Source organism: Propithecus coquereli, unplaced genomic scaffold, assembly GCF_000956105.1.
Source record: "Propithecus coquereli isolate 6110/MARCELLA unplaced genomic scaffold, Pcoq_1.0 Scaffold165, whole genome shotgun sequence".
Lineage (NCBI taxonomy): Eukaryota > Metazoa > Chordata > Mammalia > Primates > Indriidae > Propithecus > Propithecus coquereli.
In genome coordinates, this window is record NW_012141080.1 from 1,014,699 (window position 1) to 1,038,651 (window position 23,953).

General features: G+C 57.4%; 2 protein-coding genes and 1 non-coding gene across 3 annotated transcripts in view; 2 read left to right on the forward strand and 1 right to left on the reverse strand.

Moving 5' to 3' along the window:
• Positions 1-495: 495 nt before the first annotated feature.
• Positions 496-1,674, forward strand: EXOSC6 (exosome component 6). Its single transcript, XM_012641568.1, has one exon. The coding sequence runs from the start codon at positions 496-498 to the stop codon at positions 1,312-1,314; it is 819 nt and encodes a 272-aa protein (XP_012497022.1). The 3' UTR covers positions 1,315-1,674.
• Positions 1,675-6,358: 4,684 nt separating this feature from the next.
• On the forward strand, positions 6,359-6,429 carry TRNAG-GCC. The gene has a single exon. It is a non-coding gene; the product is annotated as a tRNA-Gly (tRNA).
• Positions 6,430-18,568: 12,139 nt separating this feature from the next.
• The window catches only part of CLEC18B (C-type lectin domain family 18, member B), a 12,346-nt gene continuing 6,961 nt past the window's right edge, over positions 18,569-23,953 (reverse strand). Inside the window, exons 4-12 of the mRNA XM_012641569.1 lie at positions 23,124-23,221; positions 22,640-22,761; positions 22,382-22,489; positions 21,687-21,779; positions 21,224-21,330; positions 20,432-20,561; positions 20,054-20,150; positions 19,160-19,251; positions 18,569-18,632 (exon numbers count right to left, since the gene is read on the reverse strand). Of these exons, the coding sequence (XP_012497023.1) occupies positions 18,595-18,632; positions 19,160-19,251; positions 20,054-20,150; positions 20,432-20,561; positions 21,224-21,330; positions 21,687-21,779; positions 22,382-22,489; positions 22,640-22,761; positions 23,124-23,221 (885 nt within the window). The 3' untranslated portion in view covers positions 18,569-18,594. The remainder of the gene's footprint in view (positions 18,633-19,159; positions 19,252-20,053; positions 20,151-20,431; positions 20,562-21,223; positions 21,331-21,686; positions 21,780-22,381; positions 22,490-22,639; positions 22,762-23,123; positions 23,222-23,953) is intronic.

Here is a 23,953-nt window from a genome sequence, read left to right on the forward strand (position 1 = left end):
GGGAGCACGTGCCAGGTGAGGAGTGTAGGGGTACCGGGCATTACACAGCCCAGTGCCCAGAGAGACATAATCGCATTCATTCATTCACTCATTCATCCATTCTTTCAACAAAGGGAAGGAACAAAACAAAGTCCTGGTCCTCTTAGGCAAGGCAGAGAGGAACACATGTAAATGTCACAGAACTAAGTGCAAGATTAAAGTAATTACAGACTCCACAGTGAAAGGAAGAAGTCGCATGCCGCGGCGCGGCCCTGGCGTGGGAAGCTAGAGATCTACACTCAAGCAAGGCTGCCCAGGCAGTCCATCAGAAGCTCCCGCCATCCCCCTCGTCCCTCCTCCTCCAGGGCGCCAGGGGGCAGTGCAGCCCCGCCCCGCCCGCCCGGCCGCCCGCCGCTGTCCCGACAGCCCTCGCGCGAGCGCGCGTCTTCAAGCAGCGGAAGAGCCCGGTCGCGAGGCCGGCGGCAGGCGGAAGCGGCTTGCACGCCCGGCGCCGCCATGCCGGGGGACCACCGGCGCATCCGCGGGCCCGAGGAGTCGCAGCCGCCGCAGCTGTACGCAGCCGACGAGGGCGAGGCGCCCGCCGCCCGCGACCCGACGCGGCTGCGGCCCGTGTACGCGCGCGCCGGGCTGCTGAGCCAGGCCAAGGGCTCGGCCTACCTGGAGGCGGGAGGCACCAAGGTGCTGTGCGCCGTGTCGGGCCCGCGCCAGGTCGAGGGCGGCGAGCGCGGCGGCGGCCCGGCCGGAGCGGGCGGCGAGGCCCCAGCCGCCTTGCGCGGTCGCCTGCTCTGCGACTTCCGCCGCGCGCCTTTCGCGGGCCGCCGGCGCCGCGCGCCCCCGGGAGGCGGCGAGGAGCGGGAACTGGCGCTGGCGCTGCAGGAGGCGCTGGAGCCGGCCGTGCGCCTGGGCCGCTACCCGCGCGCGCAGCTGGAGGTGTCGGCGCTGTTGCTCGAGGACGGCGGCTCGGCTCTGGCCGCCGCACTGACGGCCGCCGCGCTCGCCCTGGCCGACGCGGGCGTCGAGATGTACGACCTGGTGGTGGGCTGCGGCCTGAGCCGCGCGCCGGAGCCCGCGCCCACCTGGCTGCTGGACCCCACGCGGCTCGAGGAGGAGCGGGCCGCCGCCGGCCTCACCGTGGCGCTCATGCCGGTGCTCAATCAGGTGGCCGGGCTGCTAGGCAGCGGGGAGGGCGGCCCGACCGAGAGCTGGGCTGAGGCCGTGCGCCTAGGCCTGGAGGGCTGCCAGCGCCTCTACCCGGTCCTGCAGCAGTGCCTGGTGCGGGCAGCCCGCCGGAGGGGCGCCGCCGCCCCGCCCTGAACCGCAAGCCTGAGCACTGACGCCAGCTGAGGACCGTGCTGCCACCGTCCCCAAAAGGACCCGCGTTGTCGGTCTCCAGATTATGCCGAGCTAAGAAGCTGCAGCACCGGAGAGGATCGAGGACGGCGCGCATAGAGCTGACACACTGGACAGCTGTGCTGGGACGGCTACTTGAGCTGGCTCCCAGTTGCTACGACACAGTTGAAGAAACCTGTGAATGCAGCCTGACTCCCAGGTTGGAAATGACTTCAGGCGGACTTACCTGGAAAACGGGACCTGGAGCTGTTGTCTTGTAAGGGAGGGACCCTCTGCAGGCCAGCCAGCGATTCCCTTCAAAATAACTGGGCTACTTTTGAGAGGATGGACGAGGGGGCTGTGCCTTTTCACTTACATTTGAGCTGAAACAAAACCTTTTGACATCTAAAAAATGTTTTCTGTTGTGGTTCTTCTTGGTACAGGACTTAAAAAAGCAAGGCTCTTCTGAGTGGGTAGTGTATTCTTGGACCCCTGGTGTCCAGAGCTCAAGACAGCACTGCCTTAAATGTGTCCTGTTCCTTAGGACAACATAAGCAGAAGAGACAGGCTGAAATACTGAAGCAACTGCAGGGGTTGATGTGGGAAATGTGCTTTGGAGGAGGAGAAGCTGGGTACCCCTTAAGTACCAGAGTCTGGGCAGCTGCAAGATGTGACAAGAGTGGGGAGAGTTGTGTCCCCCCAGCCCCTGGTTTAGTGCTGGGCAAGAACACAGCTCAGGGTTGGGTAGCTGGCAAGAGTTGTGCTCTGGGTGGAAGCCAGATCCCAACCTTCCTTGGCTGTGCAGAGCAGCACAACCAGAGGCCTCCTCCACTGCTGGTCAGAAGTGGGGTCCTAGTCTGGCTTCGTCACCTGGTGCCTCTTGTCCAGCCTTGGCTCCTAGGAGCAAGGCCCTGAGCAGTGTGGGCTGGGGACAGGGCTGATGAACTAACTGCCAAGAGCACAAGCTTCTGGATATTGGAAAACCAGATAAGGCCTGGCTATTCCATAAGGCAGAGCTGGCCTGACCATGAGGATGTGGTCTTCTCCTGTGGCTCTTGAGCTCTGCCGGTTTGTGCTCAAGGCTGGATTGGAGGAAGCCAGGTGAGACTGCCCTTCAGACTGAAGGCAAGCAGCCTGGTCCCCCTCTGCACCCCGGTGCAGTATGGGTTTCTAAACATGTGTTTCAACGACTTGCTTAGTTTCTCTAGGAGGGGCTGGTCCTGGGGCAGCCTAAGGACCAGAATGAAGATTGAGGTTCTGGGACCACTCAAGGAACCCCTGACCAGGAAAAAGAAATACAAATTTTACTTTTCTCCCTCTGACATAATACATTTTTCTAGAGCAGGTCTGAAATACATAGTATCACACCAGCCAGAGACAAGATAGAAAATAGGACATAAAAATGGCACCCCTGTTCTGAAGGATGGCTTTGTAGAGTGGATGGGGAGTCTGGAACCAACAGGAGTTTTGTGGGGCACACACTGAGGACCTTCCATCTTGGCTTCGGACAGAGGGCAACTGTAGGGACAGGTGTACCTCCTTTCAGCTGGCTGCTGATTGGTGGCACTTGGGGAGAGGGTAAGAGCAGCTGAAGCGGTGTCTGCATTCAGACAGGGCTGAGGTGTATCCCCTGACCTCTCAGGAGACCCACATAAGGTGGCCCCAGCTTCATGAGAATGGTGAGCTGGTGCCGAGCAGTTCCAGGCTGCCTCACTTCAGCCCCAGGACTCATCTGGAAACAACCTTCAAGGAAGCTAAACCCACCACTAGGGGAGGCTTTCCAGCCAGCCGAGCCCTGCCTCCACTTCACTGCCCCAGCTCCAGCTCCAAAACGACGTCTTAGGCTGCCTGGGTGCCACGAGGCAAGGAAGGGAGGTACCCAAGAATGCCTGGAAGGATTCTTACCTCCTACTGGCTGCCTTCCTGGTCTGATGCACGATTCTTCACCTGTAGGAAGAGAAGTGGGACTCTAGTGACAGGGCAAGGAGGTGTGGTACGGCTAGGAAGGGGAGGGCCACCTGCTGACATCTAGTCTCCCCCTCTACCTCACCCACCCCCGTTTCTCAAGAGCTTTAGGAGCTCAGGGCTACTCTAGAGTCTTCCTAAAATCTGGGAACCTAGAACCACCATGAAGAAGAAAGCATTGTCTCCATCTAGCCCATTCTTCCCAGATGTTACAGATGTGACCCCGAGCAGCACTGAGAGCCCTGAGCCCAGCAGGCCAAGGGCAGAGCTGGGCAGGTGGAGGAGGGAAGCTCACCACTGCCAGCCTCCGAGCAGCCCTGGCCTTGCTGGGAGGGCTCCAGCAGCAGTGTGAGCTTGGCTCGCCTCAGAGACCACCAAGAGTGGAGTAGGAGGTGGTATGGTGGGGAATATTCAGGCCCTCGAATGCCGCACAAAGGGCTATTGTGGGTTCCAGGTTGGATCTTCTCCATCCAGGAAGGTCAATGTGTCACAGCTTCCCTGCTTGTACAGCAGGCCACCCAGAGACCCTGCTGCAACAGGTGGGGGCGGGGCCGGGAAGGGGGCAGAAATCAGGGGTGTAGCCAGCTTATCAGCTGGGTCTCAGACAAGGGGTCTGGGGCACATCTGTGACATTCCCCCTACAATGCTCAATCCCCTCCACCCTCCACTGCCTTCCAGAAGGAAAAGGTATTTCAGGCTGGAAGGGACCCAATTGCCCAGCAGCCCCTGGCACGGCTGAGCCGACCAAGCCTGGAGTCAGGAGGGATGAGCAGGGCAGGGCAGCCTTCCCGGCATGCTCTGTGGCACAGGTCATAGGCCTCCCCCGGCCTACCCCTGTGGGGTCCTGCACAAAACCAAGTTCCCCCCTTGCTCAAGGGAGGCCACAGGGACCCAAGCACATGAAGGGTGTGGATGACACTCACTGCCTGCTCTGTGTCTGTGCTTCCCTTGGAGCCATCAGCCTCTGGGTTGGGCCTCTGGCCCCTGGGCTTCTGGCAGGGCTTGCTGCTTCTGTTTGAGGAGCCCTCACTACCAGGACTCTTGTTCTCTTCACTGTCCTTTGTCCCTGTGCAGACAGAGTCACCAGTTAACGACTGGGTTTGGAGCCCCCAGCTGACCCCAGAGAGGCCACTTGATGCCCAGCAATGACCTGGGGCATTCCAGGGCTTGGGAGGGCAGGAGGCAGATGGGCTGGGACATTCTGCTCTGGCTCCAGATAGCTGCTGAGTGGGCTGGGGTGATGGGACAACCCAGAAGCCACAAGGGTCTTCAAGCCACAAGAACACCTGGGGGGTTGCACTCCAGAGAGGGGGACCATTGAAGACAGGGAAAGGCCCAGGCAGGACCTCGGGCACCCTGGCATCTTCAGGACTGGGCAAAGCTCGGCCTACTAAGAGCATGGCCTGAGCCACACCTGGGGAGCTGACCTGCCGGCTGGTCCTTCTGCCGGTCCATGCGCTCCACGTGCTGCAGGAGGCTGTCCACCTGGGCTTTGATCTGGCTCAGCTCCCCTCTGATGGAGCGCAGCTCCTCAGTCCGGACTGCTGGGAGAGGGCCAGGGTTGGTGCCCAGGCTGGGCAGCGGGGCTGAGGGCGGTGCTGCCCGGGCGTGTGCCCTCTCACTCACGCTTTATCTGCGCAGGGGCCAGGGAGCTGTTCCTGGAGGCTTTGTGGGGGCTGAAGCTGCTCTTGATCCCCAGGCCCACGTGGGTCCTCCGGAGCTTGACAGGCACGCGGTTGATGAGTGGGGGGATCCTCTGGTATTCATGCACCCTGCGGCGACAGGAGAGAGGGACTCAGGACAACCAGCCTCAACCCCTCACCCAGAGGACCCAGGGCAGGACCTACCCACCTGTAGGGAACGTCTTCTCTGTACAGTTCGTAGTTCAAGTCGTAGTTACTGCTGCAAAGTAGGAGATAAATAAGAAGGGGTCACTGTCCAAGGTCAGAGCCTGCCTGGTCCCCAGTTGAACTTGGCAAGACTGAAGTATGCAGCTCTTCCTTAGAATGCCTGCCCAAGGTCACTTTGGGAGACCACAGCACACCATTTTCCCCCAGTTGGCCTCTGATAAGGGGTGTCTCCCAGGTAGCTCCAGGTGGCAGGAGGGACATCTGGAGGCTTCTGGTCAGCTAGAGTCTGGGCCAACTAAAGCTCCCCTGCCTGAGCCAGGCACTGCTGACCTTCTGGATCCTAGCCTGGCAGAGGATGAAAGGGATGAGTTAAGTGAGAGCCGAAGTCTGGGTGGCTGTGCAAGAGCCTTTGATCCCTGGGTGGGAATCTCCAGGATGCAGGGCCCAGCACAGGCAGGGCCAGCAGGCAGGGTTAGGGCAGTGGCCAGACCCTGGAGGAGAGGACCAGCTTGAATGGTCCCCAGCTCACAATGGTGGGCCTCACCTGCTTCCCACACGCACTAAGCACTCCCCGGCACTGGTGCCCAGAAGGGTGGGGAGAATCCGTGTAGAGGGACAACTGTCCCAGCCCAGGCAGGAAGGCCCTGTGGGGACACAGCTGCAGAAACTTCAGATCCCGCCTCCGGTTGGGGAAGGTGATGAGTTGAGGGAGGAGAGATGCGTGCGGGGGGAGTGGGGGAGAGTAAACTTCTAAAACAACTTTCTGGAACAGTTCCCCATGCCCCCAGCCCAGTCCAAGAGGGGCGAGGCCTGTGGGGGCCCCTGGAGCAGAATGGAGGACACAGGGGGTACGGCCCCTCCCCTTCACCCCGCAGGGCCCCCAGGCCTGCAGATGAGGTTTCGGCCACGCCCCCCTCGCCCCCACCCCGCTTTCTGGCTTCAAGAGATCTGGGTGGGCGCGATTCCGCTCGGAGGACGAGGAAGGAGAGTGAGCGGTGGTGCAGCGGGGGTTGGGTCGGGGATGAGGGCTGCGGGGGCACTGGCAGGAGGACAGCTGTCCCGAGGGCCAAGAAAGACAGCAGGGAGGGCTGGGGCCAGGACAGAGCCGGAGGTGGCGCATCGCAGAGGAACAGGACTGCTCCGGAAACACCAGGCAGAGACCGCGGGGCCACGCTGACCACCTAGGCCGCCATTGCTGAGCCTCAGGCACTGAGGCATTGGTGGTTCAGTGGTAGAATTCTCGCCTGCCACGCGGGAGGCCCGGGTTCGATTCCCGGCCAATGCACAAGGTGGAGTATTTTTCGTTCTTTGCCTCATTACTGTTTCCCAAAATGCCTGCTTTAAGCGTGGGGATTTTACCTACTGCTGCCAACCTCTAAACGAGCAGCAGGGGTTGGGGGAAGAAATTGCAGTTTGGCAGCATACGCTGGCAGGCTGGGGTTCCTCCCCCGCTGGGGGCTTTACTGCCTTTGCCAGTGCTAAGGCCTGTGCCCTGGGAGCAGCACGGCTGCCCCTTGGTCTGTGCTAATGGTTACAGTCTGCGAGGTCACCCAGCAGCCCAGTATCCACCGTTGCCCCCTTCCCGACCTGTCCCTCCTCTGGAGACCATCCCAAGGGGCCGAGCCCCCACCATGGCCTCCCACCCACTGTTGCCCTAGCCCCAGGGGAAGCACTTGGTCATCCTCACTGGAGACCCCTGGGGAAAACTGGGTCTTATGGAGGTCACCTCTGCCCCAGATCTTGAATGCCAGGGGACCCTCTGAATGGGGTCTGAGTCCCTGCACGACAGGCATCGTCTGGTCCCATTGCTTCTCGGTCCCTCCATGTTCGGCCCCACCCCAAAGCACCCCAGGGAGAGCTCACAGGACTGGATCCCACCAGGATGGGTGGAAATATGCAATTGGATGAAGGCAACTAGTGCTGAAGGACCGAGGAAGGGTTCACCCAGCCTTGAAAGTGCCACATTCAAAAACCACATGTGATAACCATGACCATCCATCAGCCAGAAAACTACAAACTGTACTAGCGGATTCCCTGGGACCGTCCATCAGCCAGAAAATTACAAACTGTACCAGCAGACTCCCCAGATGAGTCTCGTGTGTGAGACGCGAACCAGCACCCGGCCGTGCAATTCTGCAAGGTTAAAAAGCTGCGCACACTACAGGGGGGCACAGACTTAGGCTGCTGGGGGCCGGGAGAGATTTGGCCTAATCTCTCTTAGGTCGTCCTGGAGCTACAGGGACATCTCAAAGCAGCTCACACCCCGGCCTTGCCATCCCACTTCTGGGCAGAGGAGCCCAGGCGAAAACCAAAGAAACTCGACCCCTCGGTACTAACCAGGGTGTTTATAGCAGCGCCATTGCTAACAGCAGCTGGTGCCCCCACTGCCTCCCACCTCTCCGCCACAACCCAGACGTCCACACACAGCAAGGCCAGGAGCTGACTGCAGGCATTACACATGCCCAGTGAGGGGACAAAGAGGCCAGCCTGGCTCCCGCACACCCTCGTGCACCTATGAAAATGGCCTGTTTGCTGGCAGAAGTTGGTGAGCTCCTTTCTGAAAATGTTTAAAGGTTTCTCTAAAATTGCATTAAACTTCCCAAATTAGGGGCTCAATGTCATCCAGAAAGGTTCCCCTTTGCTACTTCCCAAAGGTCTACACCTGGAAAACAAACCCAAGTGCCCCCAGGTGAGAGTCAGGAAGGACAGGCACCTGCCTCCAGCAGGATGGTGGCGGGTCATGCCAGATGGAAGGGGCGCTGGGATGCACTGGGTCAAATTCACAGGCCAAGCCCGAGGCTGAGGGAGAAGGCCCCGAGCAGCTTGAGCCCTGAGTGGGCAACACACTCAGGGAGGCTTCTGGGAGCCTTGTCCTGTCCCAGGGAGTCCAGAGCCCCACCCAAGCCAGCGACCAGCCTCCCTCCCTGGCAGGCCATCAGACAGACTTACCAGAAGATGGCTGCGCCCTGCTGCCTCTTCTGGCCTGGCCGGGCAGGGCCAGGCGTGGGCTCCCGAGCCATATCTCAATCTAAAGGGAGAACAGAGAGGGGGCAGAGCATGAGAGGAGGAAGGAAGGGGTGCAGGGGACGGGCGCATGCACAGGGCCCTGCCTGCTCCTGGCTGGCCCTTCCCTGCAGCACGCACGCCTGGGCCACAGGCAGCCTGGCCTGGTCTCTGACGGATCCGGGCCCCCCTACTCAGGGCTGGGCTCAGGCCCCAAAGGGTTGTCCTAGAGGTCCCCCAGGACAAAGAGGCAAACAGTCCCTTTGGCACACTCCAAAACAAAACTTGAGGGTGGGCAAGGGTGCTCTGCTGTTTCCTTCAGACCTGAATCAACCCTGGGAATCGACCCCATCGCCCACGACCTTGAATTTGGGGTGCTACCATTAGAAGGCAGAAGGGGGATACCTGGGGTCCTCGTGTCCTCTGAGGAGACACGCAGCCCTGGTCAGGGTTAATTCTCGAGTGTCCTCTGCCACCCGCCCAGGATAGAGAGCCTCTGCCCGCTGCCCGCCCACTGGCCTACCCGCTGCCAGGCCCCCGCCCCACACCTGCCCTGCGCCAGGCCCCTGCGCGGGCCACTGCCATGACAGCTGGCAGGGCTCCCAGGGAGAAGCAAAATGGGCTGTTTTACAAAACAATTTAAAGTTCACCCCCAAATCATTGCCCTCAGACAGAAAACCTTCCAGACCCAAGACCCAGATTATTTCACTTTGAGCTCAAAAGAAAGCATCTCGAGGGGCCCAGAACAAGATGTGGCAGCCACAGCTGGCTCCCTTCTGGGCTGGACTCTGGGGCGTGCGTGCTCCTGGGTAGAGGTGGCCCCAACTCTTGGCTGGTTAGGGAGGCCAATAATGCTTTATGAAATCCTACAGAAGTGAATTTAATAGATCTGAAATTCAAATTAAGAACCTCTCACCCACATTTTTTCTTAAAGGTGGTTTATGGTAGAATTTTATGGTTGCCAATTAAGCATAGCAGCCAAGTGTTAGCACGAGACATTTTTGAGAAGAAAATACAAAGGGGTCCTAAAATCTGCAGACTGGTTCCTAATGGGCGTCCTGGGCCCAAGGAAGCAGAGAGCAGGGCTCCAAGAGGACCATTGTCCCACTGTTGCCGTCTTGGTGACACTGACTCTAGGTGCTGCTGACGGAAGGGCCACATCTGTGTCTAGAAGGATCGGTGGAGGCTCCCCCATAGCATTTTGTACAAGAACCTTGTGAAGTAAGAAAGGCAAATATCTTTACTCGCCATGCTCAGACACATAAAAAGAGGCCCAGGGAGGCCAGGTGAACGCGCACGAGGACATGAAGCATTTCACCAGCTTCACCATTTGTCGTCCGTGCTTCTCGATTCCTGGGCAGGGATCTTCCCAAAGCCCCAGTGCTCACCCACATTGTCTCCCAGCATTTACTCCTCGCCGGTCACTGTCCACCAGCCGGCAGGGAAACCCAACCCCAAGTGTATCCTGGAAACGAACATCTGCAACTGTGCTGGGAACAGAAAAAATGCAAGAGGCACTGCTTTCAGGCCCAGAGAGGGCAAGAGTGTGGAGAAATGGTGTATGGAGGGGCCCAGCCAGCGTCGAAACGGTCTGCTCAAGGCAGCCTTGGGCTGTCCCCACTTGCTGGGCGATTCCTGTTTCGTGCACTTTTCCACGTACATCAAAGAGATGTATGTGTGGGTCTGAAGTCTAGAGGCAGCTGGAGCCCATTCAAGGGAGGGCTGAGAAGTCAAGTGACATATCCCCGAACTGCACCACAGGCAGGTCTCCTAGCGGAGGGACCCTCGAGAAGGAAGCCCACTTCCTGCTGTGTCCCCACCACTCGCTCAGGGCCAGGAAGTGCTCAGTTGGTGTCTGCTGAATAAATGAAGAACCATCACAGGGCCAACCGCTGGAAGTGTGCTGGAGGTGTTTGCTCTGTATTTGTCCCTCCCAAAGCTCCCCAGACACACTTGCCAGGAGACACGTGCTCTCACACACCACAGCTGTGGGCCTGGAACATGGGCAGGGCAGTTAATGAACGAGTCATAACGAAGGACAGCAGGTGACACACGACTGGAAAGGTCGGCAGTTAGGTGGGAAGAAAGCAGAAGAACGACACAGAGAGGCCACACTGCTGGAAGGACAAGAATAAGGACAAAGGGCAGGAGCAGAAGGGGGTGGACACAGGGAGCAACTGGTCCCAGAGGTCACCGAGTGACTTCCAGACACGTCCAGATGTCATCAGGTGGCGCACGGCAGGAAAGGGGGACTGTGTTGCGTCCCAGATTGAAGACTGTAACCAGCAGCTAACGGCGACTGAATTCCTACCACCCGCCCGGCATCGGCTCATTTACTCCTCGCAAGCGCCTTGCACGGTGGTGGGTGCTGTTACCACCCAGACTTACAGGCAGAGTGACGGACGTGTCCAGGGCCATGGGGAGAGCACACTGGCGGGAGCGATACCATCTCAGTCTCCTGCCCCAGGCCCAAGACACTGTGGCAGAAAGTCAGATGCCTTACCGCAGATATTCAGTGGGCTCAGCGACAGGCAGGGGGGCCTGGTTCTGCCGGCACCCCCAGGCCTTGCTCCTGTCACACAGGGTGACGGCTCTGCTACCTGCTGCCCCTGCACAGGGTCCCTGACCAGTGAGTCATGGGGCTGACAAGGCCAGCACTGGCAGCCGAGTCCCAGGTGCACCAGGTGGCTTCTTACGGTGGGCAGGAGTCATTCTTCTGGCTGCCCCACATCTGAACCCCCTTCCTGTGTCAGAGGTGTCCCTGAATTTTGAGATGGAGCCTGTCTCCCAGGAAAGCTGTAAATGCCCCTTCTCAGCCCCCATCCCCCAGTCTCCCTTGCGGCGAGGGGCTGGGCACAGGACTTAGCTCTTCCAAACAGACCCACATGCCCAGCTCTGAATGAAAGTGGCTGACGGGAAGCATCATCATCTCAGCAATTGATGGAAGCAGCAGCTGCTTCCAGCTTTTTTTTTTTTTTTTTTTTTTGATACAGAGTCTCACTGTGTTGCCCAGAGTGCCGTGGCGTCAGCCTAGCTCACAGCAACCTCAAACTCCTGGGCTCAAGTGATCGTTCTGCCTCAGCCTCCCAAATAGCTGGGACTACAGGTATGCGCCACCATGCCCGGCCAATTTTTTTCTATATATTTTTAGTTGTCTGATTAATTTCCTTAGTAGAGACAGGGTCTCGCTCTTGCTCAGGCTGGTTTCGAACTCCTGAGCTCAAACAATCCGCCCGCCTTGGCCTCCCAGAGTGCTAGGATTACAGGCATGCTTCCAGCTTTTAAAGGTGCCGCTAGTTGTTTCTGTGCCCAGGAGAGCCCGTGGGGTCTCCATCAGGCCAGCTGTGCTGCGTGGCCCCTTCCAGATCTGACTCCCCAACGCTTTCAGAGCTCCTGGGAACTAACCAGCATCTTCAACAAACTCCTTTTCTGCTTAGAGTTGCCAGAATTAGTTTCTGTTGCTTAAAATTAAGAACCTTGATTAAGACAAAAATAGAACCAGGAGTGGATGGAGCAAGAAGCCCTGAAGGAAACAGGGCTGATCTAAGGCTGGTAAGTGGCCAGAGGACGGTGAAAATCCAGGTGGTATTAAAGGACAGGACACAGACAGCCCACGGCATGCCATGGCAAGACAGTTAATCCTGTGGTCCCCTGGAACAAAGCGCCCATCAAAGGCAAGGCTTCGGGGGACCTAGTGGCTCCTGCCATACAAGAGCACAAAGATCACACTGAGGTCAAGAGCTGCGGGCAGGGTGGTTGTGCTAATAGCACCACACAGCTTAAATGAAAAGAAAGACAAGCTCAAAATACAAATTCTTTGCTCAGGCCATGGTTAGAAAACCCAGGAATGTTAATATTTTGTAGCTATAAAGCCAAGAGAGTAAAAAACCAAACTTAAAGCTTGAGCCAATGATTATAACACGACCCTCAAGTGGATTCACATCTTGAAAGGTCTTTATTTGGGAAACAGTGGAGTATAGAGACCAGAGACTATACTATATTAAAATAGGGCCACACAGGAAGTCAGGTAAGCCTTGGGTGCCCCCCACCCCCACAGAGCCACCCTTGTTGGCCGAACCAATCCTCTTGGTGACAGAAACTCCCTTTCAGTTAGCTAGGTGTGCTATGTGGCTGAGGTGTGGCCCGTGGAGAGGTGTGGGAAGGATGGGTGCTACTTTCAGGGTGGAGTGTAGCAGCCTCTGAGTGACCCTCCACCCTCCTGACTTGGCCACCTGAATGCCAATGCCCTGGGTGACCTGGGAAGCAGTGTGCTGAAGATGTCAGGACCTCGATCAGCCTGGGTTTCCCCACCCCATGACCCCTGAGTGGGGAACAGCCTTCTTTTGCGAGCAGCAACACAGACTGCTGTAGCCAGCAGCTGGCGTCTCCTCATACGACACACCTGTGACAACCTGGCATCTCCCTGGGTGCCCTACCCGACCCCTCATTTTCTCCAGACTTAAATAACAAGTCAGATCCCTGCAGGCCCCAGGGGGCCAATGACAACTTCAAGTCTAGGAGGATACAGAATCACCAAAAAAAATTGAGGAGGAAGATACTGAATCACCAAAAGAATGGCAAGATTCGGCTACCTGATAATTGGCAAAAATCTGGGAAGGTGACCTGGGAATGGACTCTGAGGGTGCAGGACTGGCGACAGAAGAAAATAACAGCAGACAGGGTTGAACGTGCTGACATTTAGGATTCTACAGGGCCAGCCTGAGTCATTGGGGTGGTTCTAATTGTTTGATAGTTCCTTGAAACCTGGACTCAACTGTGACCAAATAATATTAGCCAATAGCTAATAATGCTAATTAAGAGCTAAGACTTACTAAATGTTTACTACGTGCTGGGCACAGTTTTAAGCACTGATGTTAAAAAGTGAAGTTTACACGGCATAATGCTGACGGAGAAACTGAAAAGTTGGAGCGCTAGCTTAGCTGAGTGGACACTCATTAGTGTTTACTCTTGCCAGGCTGTTCCCAACAGTTTAATACAGTAACTCATTTTATTATTCTCATTTTACAAAAGAAGGAAATGCGGCAGAGAGATGTTTTAGGGCAGCAGTCCCCCACCTTTATGTCACCAGGGATCGGTTTCATGGAAGAGTTTTTCCATGGACAGGGGCCGGGGGAGGATGGTTTCGGGATGATCCAAGCACATTGCATTTATTGTGCAGTCAAACCTCTCTGCTAATGATAATCTATATTTGCAGCCACTCCCCAGTGCTAGCATCACTGCCTCAGCTCCACCTCAGATCATCAGGCATTAGATCCTCATAAGGAGTGGGCAACCTAGAACCCTCACATGTGCAGTGTATAGACGGGCTCGTGCTTCTATGAGAATCTAATGTCACCACTGATCTGACAGGAGGCGGAACTTATGCAGTGATGCAATTGATGGGGAGCAGCTGTAAACACAGAAGAAGCTTCGCTTGCTTGCCCACCACTTACCTCCTGCTGTGAGACCCGGTTGCTAACAGGCCACAGATGGATACTGGTCCATGGCCCGGGGTTTGGGGGCTGCAGTTTTAGGGTGACCAACTGTCCCAGTTTGCGTGGGACTGAGGGGTTTCCCAGGATGTGGGACTTTCAGTGCTAAAGTCAGGACAGTGCCAGGCAAATTGCACAAGTGGTCAACCCAGGTGTTAAGTAACTTGGCAAAAAAATCAGTTATTAAGTGGCAAAGCCTGTGTTTGAATCCAGGTGGGCTGGCTTCAGACTCAAACTCCGTGCCCTGCCAGCGGTGCTCAAACTTGAGCTTGCACCTGAAGCACCTGGAGGCCTTGTTAAAACTCAGGTCACCCAGCCCCACCTTCAGAGTTTCCCATTCAGGAGGTTTGGGCAGCTGAGAATTTGCGTTTTTAACAAGTTCTCTGGCGACGCTGATGTTGCTGGTCTGGGGACCAACCTGGAGAAGCACTGTGTTATGCTGTCTCACCTGCAGACGAGAATGCTGGAATGGACTTTTCATGTGTGACCTGCTCACTGCCACCCCCACCCATGAATGCTGAGATGGCCCCAAAGATACGTCCTTTGCAGTGGCCTTGATAAGTAAATACATTAGTGAGGGAAGTGCTGGCCAACTCTGAGCTGTGGCACCAGGAACGCTGATGGAAGAGGCTGCATCTGAAATGAGAATCTGGTCACACAGTTATGAACTGGCAGAGCCTGTCTAGTTGCCACAGCAGAGGTGAGGTTGCCACAGAGGTGGCTCCCATGTCACTGCTGTCGGGAGTATATTCTGCAGTTCCCAGGCCCGGCAGCAGTAGCTCGGGAATCTATACAAACTGGCTTTGCAGCAGAATTTGGGGCACTATTTCTGGCCACAAAGGCCCCAGCCTGGTTCTCTGACTCTTCCCAAAATCCTGTGTCCAACCATTGTCCCTGTTATAAAAAAATTGAGGTTAGGCTGTTCGTTTCTCCGTCAGCCAGGAAGGACGCGTTGAGGTTGGCATACCCATCAAGGACAGTAACTACCATGGCTTCCGGCTCTTTGCCGAAACCTCAGATGCGTGGCCTCCTGGCCAGGCGTCTGTGGATTCATATTGTTGGAGCATTCATCGTATCCCTGGGGGTTGCAGCTTTGTATAAGTTTGGTGTGGCTGAACCAAGAAAGAAGGCATATGCAGATTTCTACAGAAATTATGATTCTATGAAAGATTTTGAGGAGATGAGGAAGGCTGGCATCTTTCAGAGTGTAAAGTGATTTTGGAACATAAAAGAATTTCTTTGGGTTGATTTACACAGAAGTTTCCACTGACACCTGTGTTCCTGAGCTATGAATATGTGGGCTGAAGAATAGTTTCTCTTGATAAATAAACTATTAACAAATACAAAAAAAAAAATTGAGGTTAAATCCACACAATATAAACCAATTTCGTGGCATTTAGTGAATTCACAATGTTGTGCAACCCTCACTTCTATCTAGTTCCAAAACATTTTATTTTTTTATAAGTTATCTTATTTTCATTTTTTGATACAGAGTCTTGCTCTGTTGCTCAGGCTAGAGTACTATGGTGTCAGCCTAGCTCACAGCAACCTCCAACTCCTGGGCTCAAGTGATCCTCCTGCCTCCGCCTCCCGAGTAGCAGGGACTACAGGTGCGTGCGACCATGCCTGGCTGTCCTGCCAACTCTTTTTTTTTTTTTTTTTTGAGACAGAGTCTCACTCTTTTGCCCTGGCTAGAGTGAGTGCCGTGGCGTCATCCTAGCTCACAGCAACCTCACACTCCTGGGCTCAAGCAATCCGTCTGCCTCAGCCTCCGGAATAGCTAGGACTACAGGCATGCGCCACCATGCCCGGCTAATTTTTTCTATATATTTTTAGTTGTCCGATTAATTTCTTTCTATTTTTAGTAGAGACAGGGTCTCGCTCTTGCTCAGGCTGGTTTCGAACTCCTGAGCTCAAACAATTCGCCCGCCTCGGCCTCCCAGAGTGCTAGGATTACAGGCGTGAGCCATTGCGGCTGGCCTGTCCTGCCAACTCTTAACTCTTGGCCGAGACCACAGGCAGGCAATGCCCAATAGATGCCTTGTTCTTTAGGCAGCCTAGGCTATGAGACCGGAATCCTCTACATGCATCGTCCCAAGAGAGCGGAAGGCACTTCCCAAGCACACCACAAGGCAATCCCTTCAAGTGCATAATGAAAATATTAAGAAACTTACATTCATCTTTATCTTTACCTTTTAAAGTTTTTATCTGTGTCTCTTTCATAATGTACATAATATTTTAGTATGACAGTACATGGAGATAATTCGTTATTAAGTATGTATAAACATATTGAAAGCACGTGCTCGACTTTTTACAGCTAGAGGTTTGCAACCAAAGCATTTGGAAAGCCTACAAAGCACCATGTTTGGGACCAAGAGCAAGCTTTGCCTTCTAGAACCTCGGTTCGGAACACTAGCTAGAGCCATAGGCACACCACGGGGGGTCCCCTGCCCAGTGCTGAGGAAAACCTCAGGAGAAGGCCTCCTTTCTCCTCGGAAGCCCAGATGGCTTGTTCCTCTTTCTCCCTCTTGACACTGGCTGGTTCCCACTCAGTCCCAGCCACACTCAGCAGGCCCTGCCTCTCTGTCCCCTGGGGAAGCTAAACACAGGCGGGGGCTTTCAAAGAACCAGATGGGACGCTCACCGGCCCCACTCATCCCCCTCCATACCTTCACAGACTTTGCTGAAGACACACACCTGGCTTGGAAGCGTTTGCCCTATCAAGGAAAAATAAGTTCCCCAGAAAAAACTCCACAGAGACAGAAATATTTCAGTCATGCCTTGAAGGTTTTCCAGAACACACTCCAGGGACCCACTGCGAGGTACAGAATCTTTCTGTGTCACAAATAGTGATTCCTTTGTCAACACCTTTGATTTCGTAGTCTGTACCGGCTCTCGGGGGTGCTGGGCATACGGACATACCAGGCCAGGCTGAATGAAAGACTAAAGGGAGGACGCTAGGGCTGCCCGGGACACCAGGGCTCGGTGGCACAGCGGCAAGGAACTGCGACAGGGGGGAGACGTGAGCCAACAGCGGGACAGCGCGCTCCAGGGAGGCACAAATGTTCCCAAACCCTGCCAGCCTCCCCACGCGCCCCATCACTCCTCAGGGAGCCAAAGCCAGGCGGGCCATGGAGGTGACGGGACCGGCAGCCCTGCCTTTCCCTGCGTGTGGCCCGCGGACTCCCTCCGGAGCCGAAGTCGGGTCTCTCCGCACCCGGTGTCTACACCTGCGGACGCGGGAGGTGACTCCGCCCCCAGGGACACCTGCGCACCCCCCTCCTCATGACGGCGCGGCCGGTTGTCCGCTAGGCGTGGGGGGGTCTGGGGTCGGCCGCCCCACCTGTGCTGCCCGCTCCTCCCCGGCCCCGGCGGGCGCGCGCAGAGCGTACTCACGACTCCGACACTCGTCCCGGCTGCCGAGCCGCCTCACCGCCACCCGCAGGGGGCCTAGCGGGGACCGGGCCAGCTCCCCGGTGGGCGCGGGCAGCCTGCAGAAGGGCTTCGGCCGGTGACTGCCGCACGGCGGGAGGCGGGGGCGGGCTGCGCGTGCGCGGCCTGGCTCCCACGGGGCGCGTGCACCCGACGCGGCCCTGGTGGTGGGAGCCGCTTGGACGCAGGGCGACATCTCCCAGCGCGTGTGGCTGCGGCTCCTGCAGAGGGATCACGTCCCCTGTCCCGCGTCCTGGAGGAGTTGCGGCCGGATGCCTGCCTACAGCTTACATACGGGACCAAGGCGGGAGAGCAGGGCGCCCCCACCCGCGGCGGCGGGGGGCGGGGGCGGTGAGTGAGCGAACCAGCCCAGAAGCCTGAGGCCGGGTCCTCGCAAGCGACCTTGAGCAAATGCCTGAAGCAGGGTCCTGTGGCTCAGCCCTGCCACAAGTGTCTGGCTCCCTCCTTTGGGGGTGGTGGAGATAGTAGGAGGCATCTGTGTGGACACCCCGCGTGTGCCCGCACTCTAAGCCGGGGCCCAAAGAGCTGTAGGCCCCTGATTGAACAGGCTGAACCAGCAAAAGAAAATGGAAAGATTAAATGATAGCCAGACTGACTGGGTGTGATTCCCAGCTGTGTGATCTTGGGCAAGTTACTCAACCTCTCGGTGCCTCCACTGCTTCAACGGTAAAATGGGGGTAGTATTCCCTTGTCAGTGAGGAAGTGGGAGGGGTTCAGTGAGTTAACAGATGTCACATGTTTATTACGTGTCTAACACATGTAAGTTCAGCCATGATGTTTGAGGATGGGCAAGGGAGTGGGACTGCGGTTTCTGACTATGCCACCAGTCCTGATATGTCAGAGTACCCCACCAGTGGAGACGAGACACACACGCCACTTCCCAGACGTTCAGAGCAGTTTCTACACTGCCTACCTAGGGCCCAGCCATGGCAACTGATGGAAAAAAGACCCCTCAGTGAGGCAGAGAGTCTGGTCTTCCACCTTACTGGGGAGCCTAAAAACGTCCAGAGGGTGGCCTGGATCATGAGGGTGCCCAGGAAAGGAACTGGGTGGGTAAGGGCAACCGCAGTGAAGCCTCAGGTCCCCTCTGGTCTTCCCAGGACTATCCTAAGTCACCTAAATTCCCCTTCAAAACAAGCATTCCATTCGCAAGTCCAGCTGATTCATAACTTAGTTTACTCCATTGTGGGCTACATCTGGCCAGGAAGGGGGAGAGCAGTCTCTTCTGACCGCTGGCCCTGGCTTCTGCTTCGGCCCCTAATTGAAGCCCATCTTCCCATCAAAAGCAGGCTAAGGGGCTCCAGGCTCTTCTAGCACTCCCTCTCCCTCCCTCACTGGCCTCCCTGCCACCCTCTGCCCAACTTCCTGCATCGCGCAGGTCTGAGACCTCTTCAGACACTGGGCACGAAGTCCTCGCCTGGCCCTTGTTCCAGACAGGTGGGCAGATGGGCAAGCAGAGCAGGTGCTCCCAGGGGCTGGCAGGGGAGCTTCCTGGCCAGGCCTCAGGGCCCTGGGTCCCACCGGGAAATGTGCTCCTGAGCTGGAAAGGAAGCAGCAGGGATTGGGCGTTGGTGGCAGCCCAGGCAGTCGTGGGATGGGAACCTGGCTGCACTCGGTCTGGAAGTTCCCATGGCCATGGTCCCACGTGGAACTCTAGACCCTTCTAGCAGGGGCTACTGGGAGCTGGTGCTGGGCCGGATCCACCTCTGCCCTCCAGCATGGTTCACTGGGCTCCAAGTCATCAGGGAACACAGAGAACACAACAAGGACCCAGATAGCAGCTTTCATGGTAAGAGGAGAGGGTCATTAGAGAAACCCCCGCCAGGCTGCAGTTCCGGTCCTGCCTCTGTGTGGCCATGCTGCGTGATGCTGGGCCTGTTGTTTCTGCCTCGGCCGCAGGGACTCACAGCTACAAGGCCCCCAGCAGAGCATCCTCAGTGGCCTGTGTGCTCAGACACACTCCAGACCTGTGAACTAGATATCCTAGCACCCCGCAACGGGCTAGCAGTACCCCAGGGGACAGGGATCAGAGAAGGGAGTCACAGGGAGTCGTGGGAAGGCCCTCACCAAACTGGCAGATGTAACGGTTCCGGGTTTTACAGCGTTGGTCATTCCAGTTGAAGGCAGCCGATGCCTGCAGCTCCACGCAGTTGCCAAACCTGCTTGGCCAGGATGTCAGGTACACAGCGTGGAGGCATGACATCAGGAGTGGGGAGAGACTTAAACCCTCCACCCCATCCACCTGCAGCTGGGGCCACTGGGAGCCAGACCCGCTCTGAGGCCCCATCCCTGCCCCGGAGCGCTGCCTGGGTAACAGTCCCACCCACCCCCCTGCACACTCTGCCATGGCAGCCAGTGGAGGCACTGGGCACCTGGAACAGGCCCGTGTCCTTCCCTCCCAGCAAGCAGAAGGAGTGCCTGGGAGCCAACCAGGCCTGGACTTCCTCCAGACGCTGGGTGAGGAGGGCCAGGTGAGAGAGCTGGAGCCTCGGCAGCCACACAGCCTGACCACCTCCACCCCTGCCCTGGGCATTCCTGGGCTTTGAAGACCACATGACCAGAAGGTCCTCTCGGTACAGGGTGGCCAGTGGCTGTGTACAGAAAGGACGCATGTGGGTGGACAGCTACAGAACGCCAGAGCCAGGGGACTAATGCAGGCAGAGCTGGGGGACGGAGGGATGGTGGAGGGTGAAGGGACGATACATGGAGGCTGGAGACACATTGGGGCACAGTGGGGACAGGTAGATAGATGGAGTCTTCTTGGGGACCCTGTCTTTAGGTGACAGGCCTTCTGATTTACATCTCCCTCACCTCAGCACTGTGCCCACCCCAGCTGTGCCCAGACTTCCCTGGCCATGGGCACCAGGCAAGGCCCAGGCCTCAGAGGGCCCAGCCAGGCAGCGGGCTGGGGATGCTCTTCAGTGGAGCCTGAAGCCTGGGGGGAGGGCGCCCCACACTCACCCCTGGTTGTCAGGCTGCCCGAAGGCAAAACTCGTGAAGGCCTGGTGCTCCCCCGTGGTCCAGCGGAAGGAGTCCTTGGCGGTCTTGTAGGTGAGCCCTGGGCCGAGGGAGCTGAGGTTACCCCCACCTGAGACCCCTGGGCCCCTTCCGGCCCCTGCTCCAAGCGCTGCCAGCCCCCTGCTGGGTCTTGCCCCTTGGCCCTCTCCCGGGGGAAGGGGTGGGCAGCCCAGCTGCTGGCCCCAGCCTGGGTGCCAAGCCCTTGCCACACCCTTGCAATCTGCTGTCCCTGCTCTGGGCTGCCATGACCCAGGATTCCTGGAGCAACAAGAAGCATCAAGACCCCGCACTGGCCGCGGCCCCAACCAGCCAGGCACTCACCAATCCAGAAGTTCCTGGTCTCGAAGTCGCTGTCGGTCACCTCATTGGTGGTCTCCAGGCGGCCCAGGTAGAAGGCGAGGATGTCCTGCACTTTCTGGCTCTCGATCTGGGCCAGCACCCCGCCTTTTCTCTGTAACCCCCGCCCTGGTCACACCAGACTGGCAGGGCCCCCAGAGCTCGTGCCGGCCTCTCCTGCCCTTCCTGCCACCCCGCATGACTATGGACGCCAAATGTGTGCGCTGGCAGGGCTGTTGTCACCCCTGGCCCTGACAGCCTCCTGCCTCTAAGAATAGGGGTCCCCCTTCCGCTCTCCCCCTGCCTGCTTCTCCTCTCTCCGAGCACAGGAGCCCAACTGGCAGCCTGGAGACCCCAGCAGGGTCCTGCCCCCGGAAAGGTTTTGTTTCCCCTGCACAGTGTCTTACACGCATTCAAACTGACTGCCAGCATTAATACACTGAGATGCCAACGAAAATCTGGATCTCTGGTTCTCTTGAAAAACCCCAAGTTCTGGCCACGCTGAACTCAAATTCCTGCGTGGTGACCTGCAGCTGAAGCCCAGTCAGGTCAGCTCCCTTGGGTAGAGGTTGGGTGGCACCTAGTCTCTGGGTCCCTCAGGTCATTAAGTGACCTCCCAGCTTCCATGAGCCTTTGAGTCTGGGCCCCCTGCCTTATGCTAATGAAGGGTGTAAGGTCAGAGAAGTCGAAGGCACCAGCTGTCAGTCTAGGGTCCCTCCATTAAGTCCCTCACTTGAGACCCTGGGGGTTCCAGGGAAGGCAGGGGACAGCCATCACCTGGCATTTCAGCTTGGCTCTGTAGTAGGTGTCCGCCTCTGAAGACACCATGAAGCAGTCTCCATCGATCCTCAGGTCGCAGGTGTGGAAGGGAAAGTGCGCCTTGGCTGGGTCGGGGGTGCTGAGTCAGTGTGTGTGGACCTCAGAATCGTCACCCTCTCCCGCCCTGCCAGGGAGCTGCAGCCAAAGCGTCCCTTCCTCCGGCTACCTGCTCCAAACTGGAGAGTGAGTGGGGGCAGTGGTGTGCTGGTAAATGTGTAACAAGGAACTCTCTCGCACGCCCCCCTCAAAAAAAAAACACAGTTCGTACGTAGTATTTGCCAATTTCGGTGGTGTAATTCCCCACACTGTGGCCGATTCTGAGCTACGGATGTGACGTCACTGACTGACGGGTTGGGAGGAGACGCACAGTGTGGGCTCCTGGGAGCTGACACCCCCCAAAGGAGGCCGGGGCAGTACTCACTGGCACACTGGGCTCCCCCGTAGCCCACGTCGCAGACACAGGAGCACTCCTCCTCCCGGAACCGGCCGTGCACGCACTGCACGCTGCACCGCACTGCCAGGGCAGGGCAGGAGGGCAGAGCGCTCAGCCCCCAGCCACCTGGACACCATGCTTCCCCACACAGGCCTCGAACATTCACAAATGCCAACCACAGCAAGAATACCCCTCACAGAGATAGAACCCATCGGGGCTTCCAACTGCTGCCACGCATGGTGTCTTTGGTTTGATCCCCGTTGTAGAAAGAGGCAAACTGGGATTTGGGAGGTGACCTGCCCCCAGTCACAGAGCAGGGTGGGGTGGGGGCAGTGGGATAAGAATTCACTTCTGGTTCCTAACTCTATTCTCCTCCCACCATCCCAGAGCCCAAGGGGCCAAATCTGATTCTACTTTGAATCCCCTACACAGCTCCAGGGTCTGGCAGACAGTCGGTGCTCCATAAATGCAGTGTGCACACTCAGCACATACATGGTTAGCACCCCCAACACATGCGAGACTCCCTCAAAGCACTCTCGGTAAGTGTTAACAGCCCCGGGACACGCCACACAGGCAGACGTGTGCACACTCGGTCTCGGCCTCCCTCCTCGCCCCTAGGGGGCTGCCTGCCGGTGCACTGGGTCCCCTTGGCAGTCGCGATCTGGAACTCCAGTGCCTCTCACCTTGGCAGTATCTGCCCGTGTAGCCAGGGAGACAGTGGCAGTGGCAGGTGCTGATGTTTAGATATCCGTGGTTCCGGCAGCTGATGCGACATGGGTTCCTGGGGACCTCTGGCCAGATGAGGGGGGAGCCTCCCTGGGTGCTGAGGGCCAGGGCTTCCCAGACAGCCCCTCAGGAAGCTGCCACCCACCCCAGGATCACCAGGCCAAGCCCTCGTGTGCCTGCTGCCCCAGGAGGGGGCAGGTGGGGGGGACACTCACCACAGAGCCCCCCTGCGTGGTCCCAGGCTTTGAAGCAGCCCGAGACGCTGGCTGTGCAGAGTGAACACCAGGCTCCCTTCTTATAGGGGACGATTGTCTTCCCGTTGACCTCCCAGTTGCCTCTGTGAGAGCAAGTGCCAAGGGTCTGCAAGGGCCTTGCTGCCTGCCCCAAGGGCCCCTCAGCTCCTCTGGCTCCGCTGGGAGTCAGGGAGCCGGATAAGATGGGGAGATTCCCTAGGAAACAGAAGATGACCTCCAAACTAGTCCTGGGCAAATTCCCTGAAACTAGGGTCATGCTTCTGGGAAGGCACATCTGCATGGCCAGAATCTTCACCCTTTCCCTTTCTGCTTCTTCCCCCTCCCGCCAATGGGTAAAGGCCGCCAGGCGCGTGGGTGGGCATGTCACTGTGGGTGAAAGCATCCTTCCCTGCCTCCCAGACAACCCAGCAGGAGTGGCAGGGCAGCTGCCGTCATGGGGGCTTACCCAGGGGAGTAGGCACAGACAAAAGCTTCCATGGCTGCCTGGCCCACAGAGCACAGATGCCGCCCACAGCCCAGCTGGCTCGAAGTGGCCCACACGAGCTGCAGGAGACACAGTGGCTCAGAAATCCTATCGTGGACTAGCCCTGGGGAGGGGGACATAGCTTTTGCCACAATCCAGGCAGACAGACAGCTCCCTCACCTCCTTGGGGGCCTCAGGAGCAGCAGCTGTCCTGGGCAGGGCTATAGAATGGGTGGGAACAGCCTAGGAAGGCTTTCTCAGTGGAGGGGGCAGGGCCAGCTGACCTGAAGGGAGTGGAGATTGTGGATGGGTGGAGAGAGACTTGGCCATCAAGGGCCTTGTGATTGCAAAATGACCACAATCCTTCTTGCTACGTGACTTTGCAGCTCTTTGCAGTAAGAGGAGGTGTCTCTTTCCCCACCCCTTGAATGTGGCTGGCCTTGTGACTTATGTTGTCCAATAGATTGCAGCAGAAATGATACTGGACTGATTTTGAATCTGGTCTCACGAGATCTTACAACTTCCACTCAGTCTCATAGAACCATGCTCAGCCACCACACGAACAAGTTCAGGATAGCCTGCTGGAGGCTGAAAGACTCACAGGGCAAGATGAGCTACTTGGGGCCATTCTACACAGCCAGTTCCCAGCCAACCCACTAGCTGACCGCAGTTGCATGAGTGGGCCCAGCCAGGACCAGAGAACCTCCCAGCAGAGCTCAACCCAAGTGGTTGACCTGCAGAATCGAAAGCTGCTAAATTTTGGGGTGGTGTGTCATGCAGCAAAAGCTGATGGATACAGATCTTTAAACTTA

Bases quoted from the DNA above. Each gene is read 5' to 3' on its own strand.
- EXOSC6 (XM_012641568.1), top strand. From the start codon at position 496: ATGCCGGGGGACCACCGGCGCATCCGCGGGCCCGAGGAGTCGCAGCCG.